Source organism: Scyliorhinus torazame, chromosome 7 (assembly GCF_047496885.1).
Source record: "Scyliorhinus torazame isolate Kashiwa2021f chromosome 7, sScyTor2.1, whole genome shotgun sequence".
Lineage (NCBI taxonomy): Eukaryota > Metazoa > Chordata > Chondrichthyes > Carcharhiniformes > Scyliorhinidae > Scyliorhinus > Scyliorhinus torazame.
Window position 1 is genome coordinate 254,819,289 of NC_092713.1, and position 16,166 is coordinate 254,835,454.

A 16,166-nucleotide genomic window follows, 5' to 3' on the forward strand; every position below is an offset into this window, starting at 1 on the left:
GGATCGGAGAGTCGTGAGGTCCCGGAGACTCTTGTGCCAGGCCCGCTAAGTGAATGCAAATGGATCATTAGGTATCCTCCCGCTGGCATGTGGGCGATCCCACCGCCAGCAGGGGGGCTGGAGGACAGCAGTCGTTTCAGTGCCTGGTGCGAACCTCCATTTTGGTCAGATGCCAGCTTCTCTGCCTGATCTGGATCGGCGTTGCTGACAGCGCAGTGCGGAGAATCCAACCCTTCACTTTTCCTTTGTTTCTTTTCCTCTCTCTCTTAATTCAGTTATTCTTTCCACCTCTATATCCCCTGATTTGACATGAAATTCACCCCTCTAATTTACCTCCCATCTCATGCTTCTTTCTCTTCCTTTCTTAATTCTTAAATTACCCAATTCAGTTAGAATAAGAGTTTACTTTAATCACCTTCAATTCGGATATCCACAAGCTGCTCAGTGAGTGAATTCACTCTTACTTACCAAATCTTCAAAGAATGTAGACGTTTTATGCACTAGTAATTGTTTATTAACTCCAAAATCATGATCACCAGTAACCAAGCTTAAACATTGAGTATGTCAATAACTAGATAGAAGTAGTTGGAGACAGGGTTACTTAAAAAGAAATATTAGGCAGATTATAAAGGCAGTTCAGTGATATCATCATAGTTCAGAATTAAATCTATGACGGATTATAAAATTACCATTAAGATCAGCGTCGGATTGATATAATTTGCTTTGAAGAATTTTAGGCTTGATTCCCTAGATTGCTGATAAATTAGCATTGGATAGCCAGACCCATGGACATATGGTGGTTAGCAATGTTCCAGACTTATGCTGCCTTGCCCTTGAGGGCTGAGTGGTTGAGTTAACTGCTTGTCTTCTTTTCAATTATTTTTTAAATCACTTTTTAAAAATAAATTTAGAGTACCAATTATTTTTTTTTCTCCAATTAAGTGACAATTTAGCGTGGCCAATCCACCTAACCTGCACATCTTTGGGTTGTGGGGGTGAACCCACGCAGACACAGGGAGAATGTGCAAACTCCACACAGACAGTGACCCAGAGCCGGGATTCGAACCCGGGTCCTCAGCACCGTAGGCAGCAGTGCTAACCGCTGTGCCATGTGCCGCCCGTCTTCTTTTCAATGATTTTTAAAAAAATTTAGAGTACCCAATTCATTTTTTCCAATTAAGGGGCAATTTAGCATGTCCAATCCACCTAGCCTGCACATCTTTGGGTTGTGGTGGTGAATCCCACGCAAACACGGGGAGAATGTGCAAACTCCACACAGACAGTGACCCAGAGACAGGATCAAACCTGGGACCTCGGCACAGTGAGGCCGCAATGCTAACCCACTGCGCCACCATGCTGCCCTTCTTTTCAATGATGACGTTGACTTCTGACTAGCTCTAGGAGAAAGTTCATTGTTTCTGTGTCCTACCAAGGAACATTTGTTAGAAAGTAGGAGTGATCTAATTAAAAAAAGGGAAATTCAGATTTTGAAGGCTCTAATATTCCCATGCCCACCACCTACACACCTTTCCAAGTGGAGTTGTGGCGACAGCATTAAACCCTATATTTTCCAACCCATTCTCGCTGGAAACTCATTCTTGAAAAGCTCAGCGCCTGTGAAAATATTTTGCATCATATCCCTAAAGTTTCATAGTGGTTGTTATAGATCAACATAATGGTAGAAAAATGAAAAACCGAAAATTCTGGCCACAACAGCAGTGAGTTGCCATCTGAAAATCACCACGGTGGGTTAAAGTTTTAATAGAGATATCACCAAAACAGTGTGTACTTAAAGTAATTGCATCGTTTGTTGGTGCTAATTTAGAAGCATATGGGAGGTATGATTTTGTCCCCAATCCCCAAACTGTAAAAATACCACAAATAGAAAATATTAAATCAGGTTCACAAGATTCACTTAAAAAAGCATACTCAAACAACACAGGACGTTAAGTGGAATAATTTCTCAAAAACTGGTTTCATAATGAATGGCCCCACCAGCCCCACACCCCAATGCATATCGAGTCACATAATAAAGGAAACAATTTTGTGTGTACCATACGGGAAAACTCTAGTGGGAGAAATTGTTCTGGGAGCTAGAAGTGTGTTTACATTTTGAATGTGCATTAATTAATGTGTAGTAATTCTCTGCACACTTACTGGGGGCCCAAACATCTGTTTACACATAAGTCGGCTTATTTGGATAAAGATATTTTGCCCATTAACTAGTGATTTTTTTTAATATAGTGATCTGTCATCACTTAAATTTCATTGCCCACTTTATGGAAAATTGTAGTACTTTGTATATGTAGAAAATTACGTGGGCATGTAGGAAAGCTGGACGTTTGTAAGATTTGTTGTAAGATGTTATGTGGCACCAAATAATTTTGTGTAAGTTTTCTGACCTTCCTTAGGAATAAATGAAAACAGGAACACTTGTAGGCTATTCAGGCCATTGAGCTTGTATCACAATTCGGGTAGTTTAGGAGTTTTTTTCTCCATTGAAAAATGTATCAATTTTGCTTCTAAGTGTCACCCCTTTCTCACCTTCGACTACAGCTACCTCCATTACGGCTCCTCACACCCAGCTCTCATTCTCCCATTTTCTCAGCCTCCGTCGCACCTGTTCCGATGATGTCACCTTCGAAAATGATGCTGCTGACATGTCTGCTTTTTTTCCTTAACTGAGGTTCCCCCCCACCTGTGGTTAAGTGGGTTCGACACATCTCCCACATGTCTGCCCGCATCCGTTCCCCTCTCTCTCAGAGCCCTCCCTTGTCGGCACTTTTCACCCCACTAGCAAGGATTATCCTCCGACATTTCTGCCAATTCCACACGACGCTATCATGAAAGACATCTTCCCCTCACTTCCGCTCCTCCTGTCAGAATTCCACAGGGACCACTGCCTCCTTGACAGTTTATCCATCACGCTCCCAACTCCCCGTCCACTGGATGCAACCCGAGGCTGGAATTGAACACCTGCCCATTTACCTCCTCACCATTCAGGCTCCAAATATTCCTTTCAGGTTAAGGAGTGTTTCACTTGCATTTCCTTCAATTTGATCTATTGCATTCACTGCTCCCAATGCCATTTCTTCTACATCGGGGAGATTATGTTTTTTTCCCTTTTTATTTAATGTATTTTTTTACAAACATGTATCAAAACAGGTTACAGCAAATAAACACCCCAGGAAACATACTTCCCAACAATCAACTATACAGTCTGTACAGATTTTTCCCCTTTTACACCCTCCCCCCCTTCCTCCCCATCCGCTGCGACAAACAGCTCCTCAAATACGGTCACAAACATCCCCCACCTTTAAACGCAGACTGGGTGACTGCTTTGCAGTCCACACACACAACCTCAATCTTCCTCTTACTTTCCATTTTAACTCAGCACCTTGCTGTCATGCCCACATGTTTGGCCTGCAGGTTGCAACCCTTGGGATTTATAGAATCCCTACAGTGCAGAAGGAGGCCATTTGACCAATCAAGTCTGCACCGGCCCTTGGAAAGAGCACACTACCTAAGCCTACTCCTGCACCCTATTCCCGTAACCCAGTAACCCCACCTAACTTTTTGGATACAAAGGGGCAATTTAACATGGCCAATCCACCTAACCTGCATATCATTGGACTATGGGAGCAAACCGGTGCACCCGGAGGAAACCCACGCAGACATGGGGAGAAAGTGCAAACTCCACACAGTCACCCGAGGCTGGAATTGAACCAGCGTCTCTGGAGCTGTGAGGCAGCAGTGATAACCACTCTGCCACCGTGCCGCCTGAACGTTGAGTTTGGCAATTTTAGATTGTGACCTTTCTCTTCCATCTCAAACCCCCTTTTTAAAAATATCTCATATATGCATTGCCTCAATGCAAACACCCTTTCCCCCCCCCCTCCCCCGCCCCCCCCCCCCCCGCCCCAGCCTCACACAAGGCCATCTGTCTTATGTTCTTAAAGTTGCTACTTTTGTTGCAATCTCTCACAGCTCTAACACGTTCTCCTCCCTTCAGTTCTGCCGAAGAGTCAAAGGACTCAAAACATTTATTCTGTTTCTGTCCTAATAGATGCTGACAGACCTGCTGAGTTTTTCTGGCATCCTGTGTTCTTGTTTCAGATTCCAGTATCCACAGTTTTTGCTTATTTCAGTTTGTTTGTCGGTGATCTGTATCTCAACACTACTTACCCACCGTTGCTCCAAATCCCTTGATACCTTTATCCAACAAGAATTATTCATCTCAGTTTCGAACATTGACGCTGCATTGACAGCCTCCTGATGAAGAGTTTCAAATTTTCACTGCCTTTCTTTAAATTGTATTAAATGCTTCCTGATTTCACCCCTCAGTGGCCAAGGCCTGATTTTAAGATTATCATCCCTCATTCTGCATTCCCCCACAAGAGAAATAGCTTATCTGTATCAACCCAATTGAATCCCTTCATCAAGTTAAAGACTTTAATTAGATCACCCCCTCTTCTGAACTCAAGGGATTGGAAGACAACTTTATACGACCTGTCCTCATAATTTAACCCTTCTGGCCCTGATACTATTCTGGTGCAGCTTCACAGTACTCTCTCCAAGACCAATATATCTTGCCAGAGAATTTCATGCCTCTTTCCAAGTCAGAAAGGAAGCAGACGGGCAGTAAAAACAGTAGACCAGGCCTGATTCTGAGATTCCCCCCCACACTTGTTTCCCGCAATTATTGCTAGTGCAGGATAACAGTGTGTGTTGTGAGCCTGCCTGCAGTATTCCCAACCTTGCTGGCTCCATCCCAGGGAACGGCATTTCTGGCAATTGGTTCTGGAATGGTAATCCTTACGGACGGCTGTACAAAAATTAGCAGTCTGTGGAAAAATGAGCAGTCATAAGTAAGGACTACTCTTCTAAGAAACGGACGAAAGGCTATATTTGGCTCCAACCGGTAGAAGGTTTACTGTGCCCCTGACAATGATGTACCTAATGATACTTAATGTGCACACTGGTAGGTAAATTGGAAAATGTATTTTGTTTCTCAGTACTGATACGCTTTATCTTGTGCAGAGCACAGGTAATTACTATAAACATGTCATAGAGGAAATTTAAAAGCAGTAGCTGAATGAAATTAGGTAGGTAGGTCTGGTGTTTTTCACGTGTTGGTGCAGACTCGATGGGCCGTAGGGTCTCTTCTGCACTGTATCATTCTGCGATTCTGTGATAAAATGTGCTTTAGTTACAAAACAATCTTCCATTACTTCATTTTCCAGGGCCAATCTGGACCAAAAGGAGAAAAGGTAGGGAACTGTTTATTGTATTAGTAAAGTTGTATTATTTCTACTTGTCTTACAGTACTTTCCAATTATCATTTACACTTGCTTATTGCTGAGTTCCCCAGTGCAATTGCTGCCCCAGAACCCCCCCCCCCAAAAAAAACTGCTACAAAACCCAATTAACTGTTCCATATTTAAATAAGCTGTGCATGTTTTAATGAAACTAATTAAGTGAGTTAAAATGAAGGTCATCACTGAAATGCTTCCTTTCACCATTGGGTCAATTTTTCCTTTGAATAAAAATGTGCTGCATTAAAAAAATGTTTAATGATTTAAATGAATGCCCCTCCCAAAGTGTGTGAATAACTTTTTCTTACTTAAAAGAATTTAAGTAATTAAAACTTACTTAAATGATTTCTCAGAGTCATATTTTAATTATGGGTATTGTTGCATGTGGCTTCTTTAAGCGTTTAGAAATATAAAAGTAACCTTGTTTTATATCAATTTAAATATATTGGACTTGTAGAATTATTTAAATATTCAAACGGTTTAATATACTTGGTCCTACAAATTTTCAGCAATTTCATTATGCAGATGATAAAACAAATAGAATATATTGGAAAGCCTGCCATTAAATATGGTGTTAATCTGACGATTGAAGGAGAGCACACCACTCAAAAATGGCAATGGCAAGTAATTTACGTCCTGCATGAGGCACCATGTAAAACACAGCCAGTTCCTATTCTGCCACGTTCCCTATTTCAACCCCACATCAAACAAGCAAGCAGAACAGTGGGAATAGCTGTTTCAGATCTACATATCATTTTAGGATAACATTATCAGAGGTCTGGATATCAGGTGACACAGGACAACCTTTTGTATTAAGATTCTGACAAGTCTGCACATACTTGATCAAGGCAGTAACACTGTTCGTACTGCTGTGAGGTTCGACGTTGCCCTCACAGAACATCATCTGTAAATTTGGGAATTGTTCCCTGTACGCCAAGGCGTAGGATATTAATATATATTAGGAGGAGCAAGGGTCCCAACATGAACCCCTGTGGAACTCCCCTATGGACCTTCCTCCAGCCTGAAAAACATCCATTCACCACTACTCCCTGTTTCCTGTCACTCAGTCAATTTCATATCCATGTGGCCACTGTCCCTTTTGTCCCATGAACTATAACTTTGCTCAGAAGTCTGTTGTGCGGCACTGTATCAAATGCCTTCTGATACCTGTACATTATGTTCTGAAAGTCTTTTTTAAAACTTAAAAAAAGCAGCATTAATACCAGCAACTTGCTTTTCTCTAGCATCTTAAGAGTGGTGGAACATTCCAAGGTACTACGCCCATGTTAGCATCTTAAGGGCTTATTCCTGCAGAATACTGATTTCCTCTGTCATTCCTGATGATGAGTTTCTGATGTTTTTGAATTAACGAGATATAAATCCATACTGTCATCGAATATGGTGTTAATCTGACGATTGAAGGAGAGAGAGCACACCATTCAAAAATGGCAATTTGGGAAGAGTGGGCACACTTGGATTTTGGCCGTCAGAGCAGTGGGAAGAAAAGCAGCAAATAACAGTGTTCCAAAGACTTGGTGCAGGTTTACTTACTGCACCAAGCAGCACCACCGGTGGTAGGTCAGCGTCCAAATCCAAATTGCTTTGTCACATTTTCACAGTTGCTATTAGTATATAGAAGTGGCATGTGTGGTGTGTAGGCAAACACAGATATGGATTGATGCGAAGAAGCACACTAAGGGGAGAATTCTCTTTTTCTGACTAAATGCGAACTCAGGCGAGTGAAGCGGTGTGCCGCCCACGGGCTCCCCTGTTGGCTTTGCCTGCCATATATTTTGACACATGGAGGCAGGTCCTATGACCTGCCCCGCTGGCAACGACAACCTTCAAACATAATAAAAATAAGGAAGAGTCCAGCCCATAGACACAGAGAACCCCTCCGCATGCACAAGGGCCCCATCCCGAGGGAATCTCACTCCCCATGGACATGGGGAACCCTCCCCCCACAGACCACCCCATCGGAAGCACCCACCTCCCCAGCACTGCACCCTGGTACTGCCAGGGTACTGTCCAGTAATGCAGTGGTGACGAGAGCAGGTCAGAGGCTTGGAATCTTGCGGCGACAACTCAACCCTTTACTCCACAAAGCCTGTCCACCACCTACAAGGCACAGATCAGGAGTGTAATGGAATACTCCTCACTTGCCTGGCTGAGTGCAGCTCCAACTCAAGAGGCTCAACACCATCCAGGACAAAGCAGCACACGTCATTGCTACCCCTTCTGCAAACATTCACTCCCTCCACCAAAGCACAGTGGCAGCCGCGTGTACCATCTACAAGACGCACTGCAGGACCTCGCCAAGGTTCCTCAGGCAGCACCTTCCAAATCCATGACCACTATCATCTAGAAGGACAAGAGCAGCAGATACCTGGGAACCCCACCACCTGGAGGTTCCCTTCCAAGCCACTCACCATCCTGACTTGGAAACGTATCGCCGCCGTTCCTCCTCTGTCGCTGGTTAAAAATCCTGGAACTCCCTCCCTAAATAGCACTGTGGATGTACCCACGTCACATGAGCTGCAGTGATTCAAGATGGCAGCTCACCACCACCTTCTCAAGGGCAATTAGGGGTGGGCAATTAATGCCGGCCTAGCCAGCGAAGCCCACATCCCGTAAAAATTATTTTTAAAAAGAAACTTGCTGGGTAAAGAATGGTTTCCTCATGTCATCGTTAATTCTTTGGCCAATTACCGTAAATCTGTATTTTTTTTTTTATTTGTTCATGGAATGTGGGCATGGTTGATAAGGTGAGCATTTGTTGTCCATTCCTGATGTAGATTGCCTTCTTGAATCTCTGCAGTCAATATGGCACACCCACAGCACTGTTAGGGAGTTCCACGATTTTATTCCAGATTCAGTGAAGGAACAGTGACACATTTGCAAGTCAGAATTGCATGCGACTTGGAGGGGAAATTCTAAGTGCTGTTCCCGTGTCTGCTGTCCTTGATCTTCTACATGGTAGAGGTTGTGCATTTTTTTTTTCATTTTTAAAAAATAAATTTAGTGTACCCAATTCATTTTTTTCCAATTAAGGGGCAATTTAGCGTGGCCAATCCACCTACCCTGCACATCTTTTGGGTTGTGGGGGCGAAACCCACGCAAACACGGGGAGAATGTGCAAACTCCACACGGACAGTGACCCAGAGCCGGGATCGAACCTGGGACCTCAGCGCCGTGAGGCAGCAGGGCTAACCCACTGCGGCACCGTGCTGCCCTGTGCTCTTGAAGAGGTTTCAGCAAATTACTGCAGTGCATCATGTATATGGCGTACACTGCTACCACAGTGCACCATTAGTGGAGGGAGTAAAAGTTTAAGGTGGTGGATGGAGTTCCGATCAATCAGGCTTCTTTGTCTTAAATTGTGTTGAGCTTCTTGAGTGCTGTTGGAGCTGCACTCATCTAGGCTCGTGAGGGTTATTTCATCACACATCTAATGTGTGCCTTGTAAACGGTGGACAAGGCTTGGCGAGTCAGAACATCTTGCTGCAGACCTGCTCTTGTAGCCACGATATTTATGTGGCTGGAGGTTAAGTTTCTTGTCAATGATGATCTCCACAATGTTGATGGTGGGGAATTCTGTAATGATAATGTCACTGAATGTCAACATTTCTGTCACTGGAACCAGTTTCTCCTTAATTTTATTTTTAAATTTAGAGTACCCAATTCATTTTTTCCAATTAAGGGGCAATTTACCGTGGCCAATCCACCTACCCTGCACATCTTTTGGGTTGTGGGGCGAAACCCACGCAAACATGGGGAGAATGTACAAACTCCACATGGACAGTGACCCAGGGCCGGGATCGAACCTGGGACCTTGGCGCCGTGAAGCAGCAGCACTACCCACTGCGGCACCCTGCTGCCCTCAGTTTCTCCTTCTCAACGTCGAACCTCACAGCAGTACGAACAGTGTTACTCTATCAAAACTGTGCGTGATTCTGAACACCTCTATCAAGTATCCACTTAACCATTTCTGCTTTAAGGAGAAAACCCCAGTTTCTCCATTTAACTGAGGTTTCTCATAGAATCATAGAATTTACAGTGCAGAAGGAGGCCATTCGGTCCATCGTGTCTGCACCGGCTCTTGGAAAGAGCACCCTACCCAAGCACACACCTCCACCCTATCCCCATAACCCAGTAACCCCACCCAACACTAAGGGCAATTTTGGACACTAAGGGCAATTTAGCATGGCCAATCCACCTAACCTGCACATCTTTGGACTGTGGGTGGAAACCGGAGCACCCGGAGGAAACCCACGCACACACGGGGAGAACGTGCAGACTCCGCACAGACAGTGACCCAAGCCGGGAATCGAACCTGGGACCCTGGAGCTGTGAAGCAATTGTGCTAACCACAATGCTACCGTGCTGCCCAAATACCTCATCCTCAATACCAGCCTAGTAAATCACTTCTGTATCCTCTCTGAGGCTTTAACATTCGTCCTAAAGTGTGATGTGAAAGATTGAACACAACCTGAGGTCTAACGAGTGTTATATAAAAGGTTCATATAACTTCCTTGATTTTATATGCTGTGCCTCCATGAGTAAAGTTGAGAATTCTAGATGATTTTTATGATGGTCTTCTTAGCTTATCCTGACACATTCAAAAATTAATTTACCTATAGGCCCAGGTCCCTCTGTTCCCATAGCATTTCGTTTCATATTGCCTATCCTCATTCTTCCTCCCAAAACATATGCCTTGTTCAATGCTTACCCTTTATTTTATGCTTCAATGTATAGGGTGGTCAAGGTCATTCTGGACCACCTGGTCCAGCAGGTCCAACAGGTCCCCCAGGAGACCCAGGGAAGGATGGTGCTCGTGGATTTCCAGGTGCAACTGTAAGGATATTTATTACCTATTCAAACACATAGCATGCGCAGACTACAAAGTACATTTTGTGTAAATAATTTCCTTACTCTTCAGTTTTAATTTAGCATGTTTTGCAGTGACTGACATGGAATGAATTGGTCTTTGGCAGTAAAATGAAATGGGTGGCAAAGCAGGTACCTGGCACCCTCCCAATTTCCAGTGGGTAGAATTATCCAGATTCTTTGTCACCCATTTTGTGCTATTGCTGAAAACTAATTTCAGTCCCAGCCTTCTTCATAAGTCGACAATCATTCAATAATGAGTTTAAATACAATTGTGCAAGAAGCTTTTAACACAATTGATTTTGCAGCGAGCAGTTCTGTCCATCAATGTTTACTCAGGGAGCCTTGTCTTGCAAAATGATGCCTCTAGTGGTTAATTTGACCAACTAAAGCTCGCTTTTCTATTTGTTCATTTAAGTTGAATTAATTGCCTAATTTTAGTCTTATATAACCACACAGTCTGCATCAACAAGTAGTAGGGGACATTCATCCATTGTGATTAGTATGCTGTACAGTGCAGGCAAAGATTGTGGACATCCTCTCCTCTGTCAAGATCAAATGCTGTACCAGTTCAAAATACTCAGTGCTGCCTTGCCAGAAAATGGTGCAACTCCCACGTGGCGAGATCATAACCTTAGCGAAATTAATTGAATCAATGACTGAAACAAATAAATTGCAGGTTGCAGCTAGTGCTGTTTGTTTTGGGCTTCTAATTGCATTACCCGATAGCGAACGTCACTGTAGTGATACTATGATTGTGTTGTAATTCACTGACTGACCACTAGGCGTCTCACTAGTGAATGTTAGAGTCAGGTGACCTCAGATTGACTAGGGATCTGGGAGAGAGGATGCTTGTGCATGTTCATACTATTATTCACCTGTTGTTTGTAAATACTTGACCCACAGTTAATGTTAATAAATCATTTATAGCTTTAGCTACAAGTGTTCTTATAATATAAATCAGGCCATCCGTCAAGAACATTACCGTCACCAGGCCGATATAACTGTCAGAATTTTTGCAATAACAGTGCTTTTCGAAGGGATAGGGTTAAAAGAACAGTTGCTATTATGTAATAGGTATTTTTAATGAAAATCTTTTCTTTAAGTACTCTAAAACTGGTGTTATTAAGGATTGAAGCGGGTGCATATGCTTCTGCGTATATTGAATCTCATAGTTATCATAAAGCAATGCATTTTAAGTAATTGCCCTCATCAGCTTCTCTGAGGTAAAACAAAAGCAAAATACTGCGGATGCTGGAAATCTGAAATAATAACAGCAAAGACTGGAAATACTCGGCAGGTCAGGCAGTAACTGTGAAGGCGAAAACAGAGTTAACATTTGAGGTCTGTGACCTGTCATCAGAATTCAGCAAAGGAGAAGCTGATAAAAAAAAGGAAAATGGGAAATTATCAAGGAACATAAAAATGGACTGTAAAAATTTATATAGGTATGTGAAAAGGGAAAGATTAACAAAGACAAATGTGGACCCATACAGGTAGAGTCGGAAGATGGGAAATAAGAAATTGGTAGAGAGGCTAAACAGATACTTTGCCTGCACAAAGGAAGATACAAAAATCCTCCCAAAAATACTAGATAACCAAGAGTCAAACAAGAATGCGAATTGGAAATAAATTAATGTTCGTAAAAATGTAGTACTGGAGAAATGAGAGACTAAATGTTGATCTCTTGGACTTGATAATTAGCATCCCAGAGCGTTGAAAGAGGTGGCTGTAGAGATAGTGGATGCATTGGTGGTCACCTTCCAAAAATCTATAGACTCTGGAACAGTTCCTGCAGATTAGGAAGTAGCAAATATAGCCCCACTCTTTAAAAAAAAATGAGCGAGAGAGAAAACAGGAAACTGCAGGCCTGTTAGCCTGACGTCAGTGGGAGGAAATTTTCTAGAATTTATAATAAAGAATGTGATAACAGGACACTTCTAAAATAATTGTAGGATAGGGAAATCATGTTTGAGAAACCTGTTGAGTTTTTTGCAGCAGGCAGCAGGTCCTCTTGCAAGAAGCTGCAGAGGCCTCCAGCATCCTGCCTGGTAAAGCACAACCTCCTGAGGCAAAGCACTAAAAATAGATCTAAGAAATGACATGGCCTGTACACCCGTGTATGGGATATAAGTAGCCACTCTTACCTGCTGTCCTCTAATAGGCCCTACTGTGGTCCGATACTGAGTCTGCTGTTGCTACTTATACTGTTCCTCAGCCTGCAAGTGCTTCCTCTACCCAAAATAAACATAAAAATGATAGTACCCATGATAAACAGTTAAAGCTTACTTAGGATGATAAGATCAAAACAAATGTGAAAGAAGTGATCTGGAAGTTGGAAACTCCTGGAAAATAAGACGGCCAAAAAAAACAACCCATGATCCATTATTGTGCAGCTGAGTGTCCCTTTCCAAGTAACGGCTCAGAGACACCAATCCCACCAGAGTTATTGGCTGGTCAGGCATCCACAGTTATTAATTAAAATAGCTTTGGGATCCATATTGCACCTCGGACCCACTTTCAACTTATTCCTGATGTCACGACCGGCCTGTGACAGGCTCCTGTCCTGAATCAGAGAAATTGTGCGATTAGGTTGGCGGCAGGCAGAAACATGCCTGGAAGACAGCAGTAAGTACGTGAATGCTGCGGTAGTGACCCATCTACCCCGTTCCCATTGGATGGGTAGGGTTAAAATCAGGCTGAATGTAAATTACATAATTGTAAGTCTTGCGTGCCGTTGCTGTACTTGTTTTCCTGAACTTGTGTTTCAGTAATCCCACACATCTGAATCATATTTTAAAGAGGCATCCTGAAGAAATGTCATAATGTAATTATCATCATACGTTTGTTAACTGAATCAAACAGCCTGTTTCAGAAGGACTTGTTGACTGGTCACAGTCATGGTTAAATTGAACACAGCTTTGTTTGTTTTCTGGATTGTTCTCTTCCCCTGCCAACATTCAAGATGATTTCTCGTAAAGTACATGCAGAGATACTGCAAGTTTACTCCAAGTTGTATAGTAGAAACAGCTGACTCAAACCAGGAACACACACTTGCACAAATTTGTGTCATGCAATATGCACATTAAGAGGTAGTCTATGCTTTTTATATTCTTTACAAATTTTGCAAATATTCAATGCCTATTACAACAACTTGCATTTAAATAGCACCTTTAATATGGAAAAAAGGCCCAAGGTGCTCCACTGAAGTGTAAGAAAAGAAAATGGGAGCTGACAAAATTTTGCGAGATGTCGTAGAGACGGGTTTTAGGGAGGTGGGGAGACAGAGGAGTTTAGGTGGAGGGTTCTAGAGTAAGCAAAACCAGCTAAAACACAGCAACCAGGGGTGTAGAGAAGGGAGAAGGGGAGGAGGATACACAAGGATCCTTAATTAGAGGAGCAGAGAATTCAGGAGGAGGTTGTAATGCTTGATTGAGTAAATTAGCAATTGCAGAGGTACGGATGCATTCTAAACGGAGCATCCTGGGTTGGGGTTTATCTGCTATGCCTGGTGGCTTCCAGTGGATTTCCTGTAGCTGCCTGGGGAGCAGCCATTGCTTAACTATGAAATCTCATGTACAATAGCACAGCCACCACTACAGCACTAGAAATGGTAGCTACCTTGTCAAAGGATCTTAGGGATTGATATAGTTATATATTGTGGAGAACTGATGCTTGGAAGTAGGAAGGTCAAAAACTAACAGCTTTATTTACAAGGTGTGTTCACTACAGGCTGCTTCTTCACTCTGGCAGTTTCCAGCTCTAGCAACCTGTGATGTCACTTCCGGTGATTGTTGTGTTGGGTGCTCTGGATCCATGGAACACATACAGGTCACCAACACTTGAAATAGTGCAACACTATTTTATTGAATCATTAACTGTTTAACATACTCTGACTGTGCGTTAATACGATACTAGCTTTAACTAAAGACCTTTGCCTTGTCCTAACCAGTCGATGCACTCAGCACATGGTGAATGTCTGTGCTGCAGGCTGTGAGCTCTGTCCTCCTAGCTAGCTGCAGCTCGAATGAGCGGGAACTCTGATGCCCCCTGTCTTTATAGTGCGTGTGCTCTAACTGGTGATTGGCTGCGGTGTTGTGTGTGTTGATTGGTCCCACTGTGTGTCCATCAGTGTGTGTCTGCACCATGATATACTGGTGTATATTATGACAGTGATGACATGCATATATTAAGACACAGTGCTTACTGCAGCTACTAAGGCTCAATATAAATACATAACATTCCTCCTCCTTTAAGTCCAACGTCCCCAACAATTTATAACAAGTGTAACATGAACAATAATCAAATAACAATAATCAATAAGTCAGACGGTTCGGAGGTCGTCACTGTCGGGATGGTTGGACGATGAACCTCTGGTGTCTGCTTCTTTGCACTAACTGTAATCTCTGATGTTTTCGCGTTTGTACAAATGTCATCAGTGGTGTTTTGACCAGTGTTGACATTGTAACAATAGAGGTTGACTCTGTGTTTGGTCTGAAGGTGAGGCGTTGCTTGCTTAATAGTGTCTGTCGGTGTCAAGGTTGTAGAAGGGTTCAGGTCAGGACTTTGTACAGTTGAATCCGAATTTTCAGCTGGTTCCATTTCCGGTGGATCGGTTCTCCCGCAAACAGCTGGTCCACATGAGACAAGCCAGTCTGTGTAAGGATCATGGCAGGAACCCATTTTTCTCCTGTGGAGTAATTCCTGGCCAACACATGATGTTTAGATTTGCTTCCCTGCAGTTCTATCTGTCCTTGTTCTTTCTGTTGAACGATTTATTTTGATTTTGGATGTTTCAACAAGTCGAATGCTGAATGTAGTTGTCACTTCATCATTAATAAAGCAGGAGAGATTTTAGTAATTGAATGAGTAGGAATTGATTAAGGCATTTGATCAGCAAACCTTGTTCCCTGGTTGCTCTCAATGGAAAAGTTTTTTGAAAAGTCATATTTTAAAGCAGCGCAGTCTTGCCTGAAGACAAGGAAGAGGCTGAAACAACTCAGTTGAAGCAGCTATTTGAATAACATTCAGCCAGAGTCTTCCGGGATCTGTTCTACAAAGCAAGCATTACTCCACGCCCTGCTGTATTACTCCACGCCCTGCAGTATTACTCCACGCCCTGCTGTATTACTCCACGCCCTGCAGTATTACTCCACGCCCTGCTGTATTACTCCACGCCCTGCAGTATTACTCCACGCCCTGCAGTATTACTCCATGCCTTGCTGTATTACTCCACGCCCTGCTGTATTACTCCACGCCCTGCAGAATTACTCCACGCCCTGCAGTATTACTCCACGCCCTGCTGTATTACTCCACGCCCTGCTGTATTACTCCACGCCCTGCAGTATTACTCCACGCCCTGCAGTATTACTCCACGCCCTGCAGTATTACTCCATGCCCTGCTGTATTACTCCACGCCCTGCAGTATTACTCCACGCCCTGCAGTATTACTCCATGCCCTGCAGTATTACTCCACGCCCTGCAGTATAACTCCACGCCCTGCAGTATTACTCCACGCCCTGCTGTATTACTCCACGCCCTGCAGTATTACTCCACGCCCTGCAGTATTACTCCACGCCCTGCAGTATTACTCCACGCCCTGCAGTATTACTCCACGCCCTGCAGTATTACTCCACGCCCTGCAGTATTACTCCACGCCCTGCAGTATTACTCCATGCCCTGCAGTATTACTCCACGCCCTGCAGTATTACTCCACGCCCTGCAGTATTACTCCACGCCCTGCTGTATTACTCCACGCCCTGCAGTATTACTCCACGCCCTGCAGTATTACTCCACGCCCTGCAGTATTACTCCACGCCGGCAGTATTACTCCACGCCCTGCTGTATTACTCCACGCCCTGCTGTATTACTCCACGCCCTGCTGATTTTAAGCTAGATTGAGAGTTGTATGTTTCTTTTCTTGTTGCTTAATGGGGAATTGAGTAGTAGCGTTAAGTGGTAATT

At 43.4% G+C, this 16,166-nt stretch overlaps 1 protein-coding gene across 1 annotated transcript in view; it reads left to right on the forward strand.

Annotated features, from left to right (window-relative positions):
• The window catches only part of LOC140426964 (uncharacterized), a 363,390-nt gene that overhangs the window by 217,605 nt on the left and 129,619 nt on the right, over nucleotides 1–16,166 (forward strand). Inside the window, exons 7-8 of the mRNA XM_072512289.1 lie at nucleotides 5,244–5,270; nucleotides 10,071–10,169. Coding sequence (XP_072368390.1) covers nucleotides 5,244–5,270; nucleotides 10,071–10,169 — 126 coding nt within the window. The remainder of the gene's footprint in view (nucleotides 1–5,243; nucleotides 5,271–10,070; nucleotides 10,170–16,166) is intronic.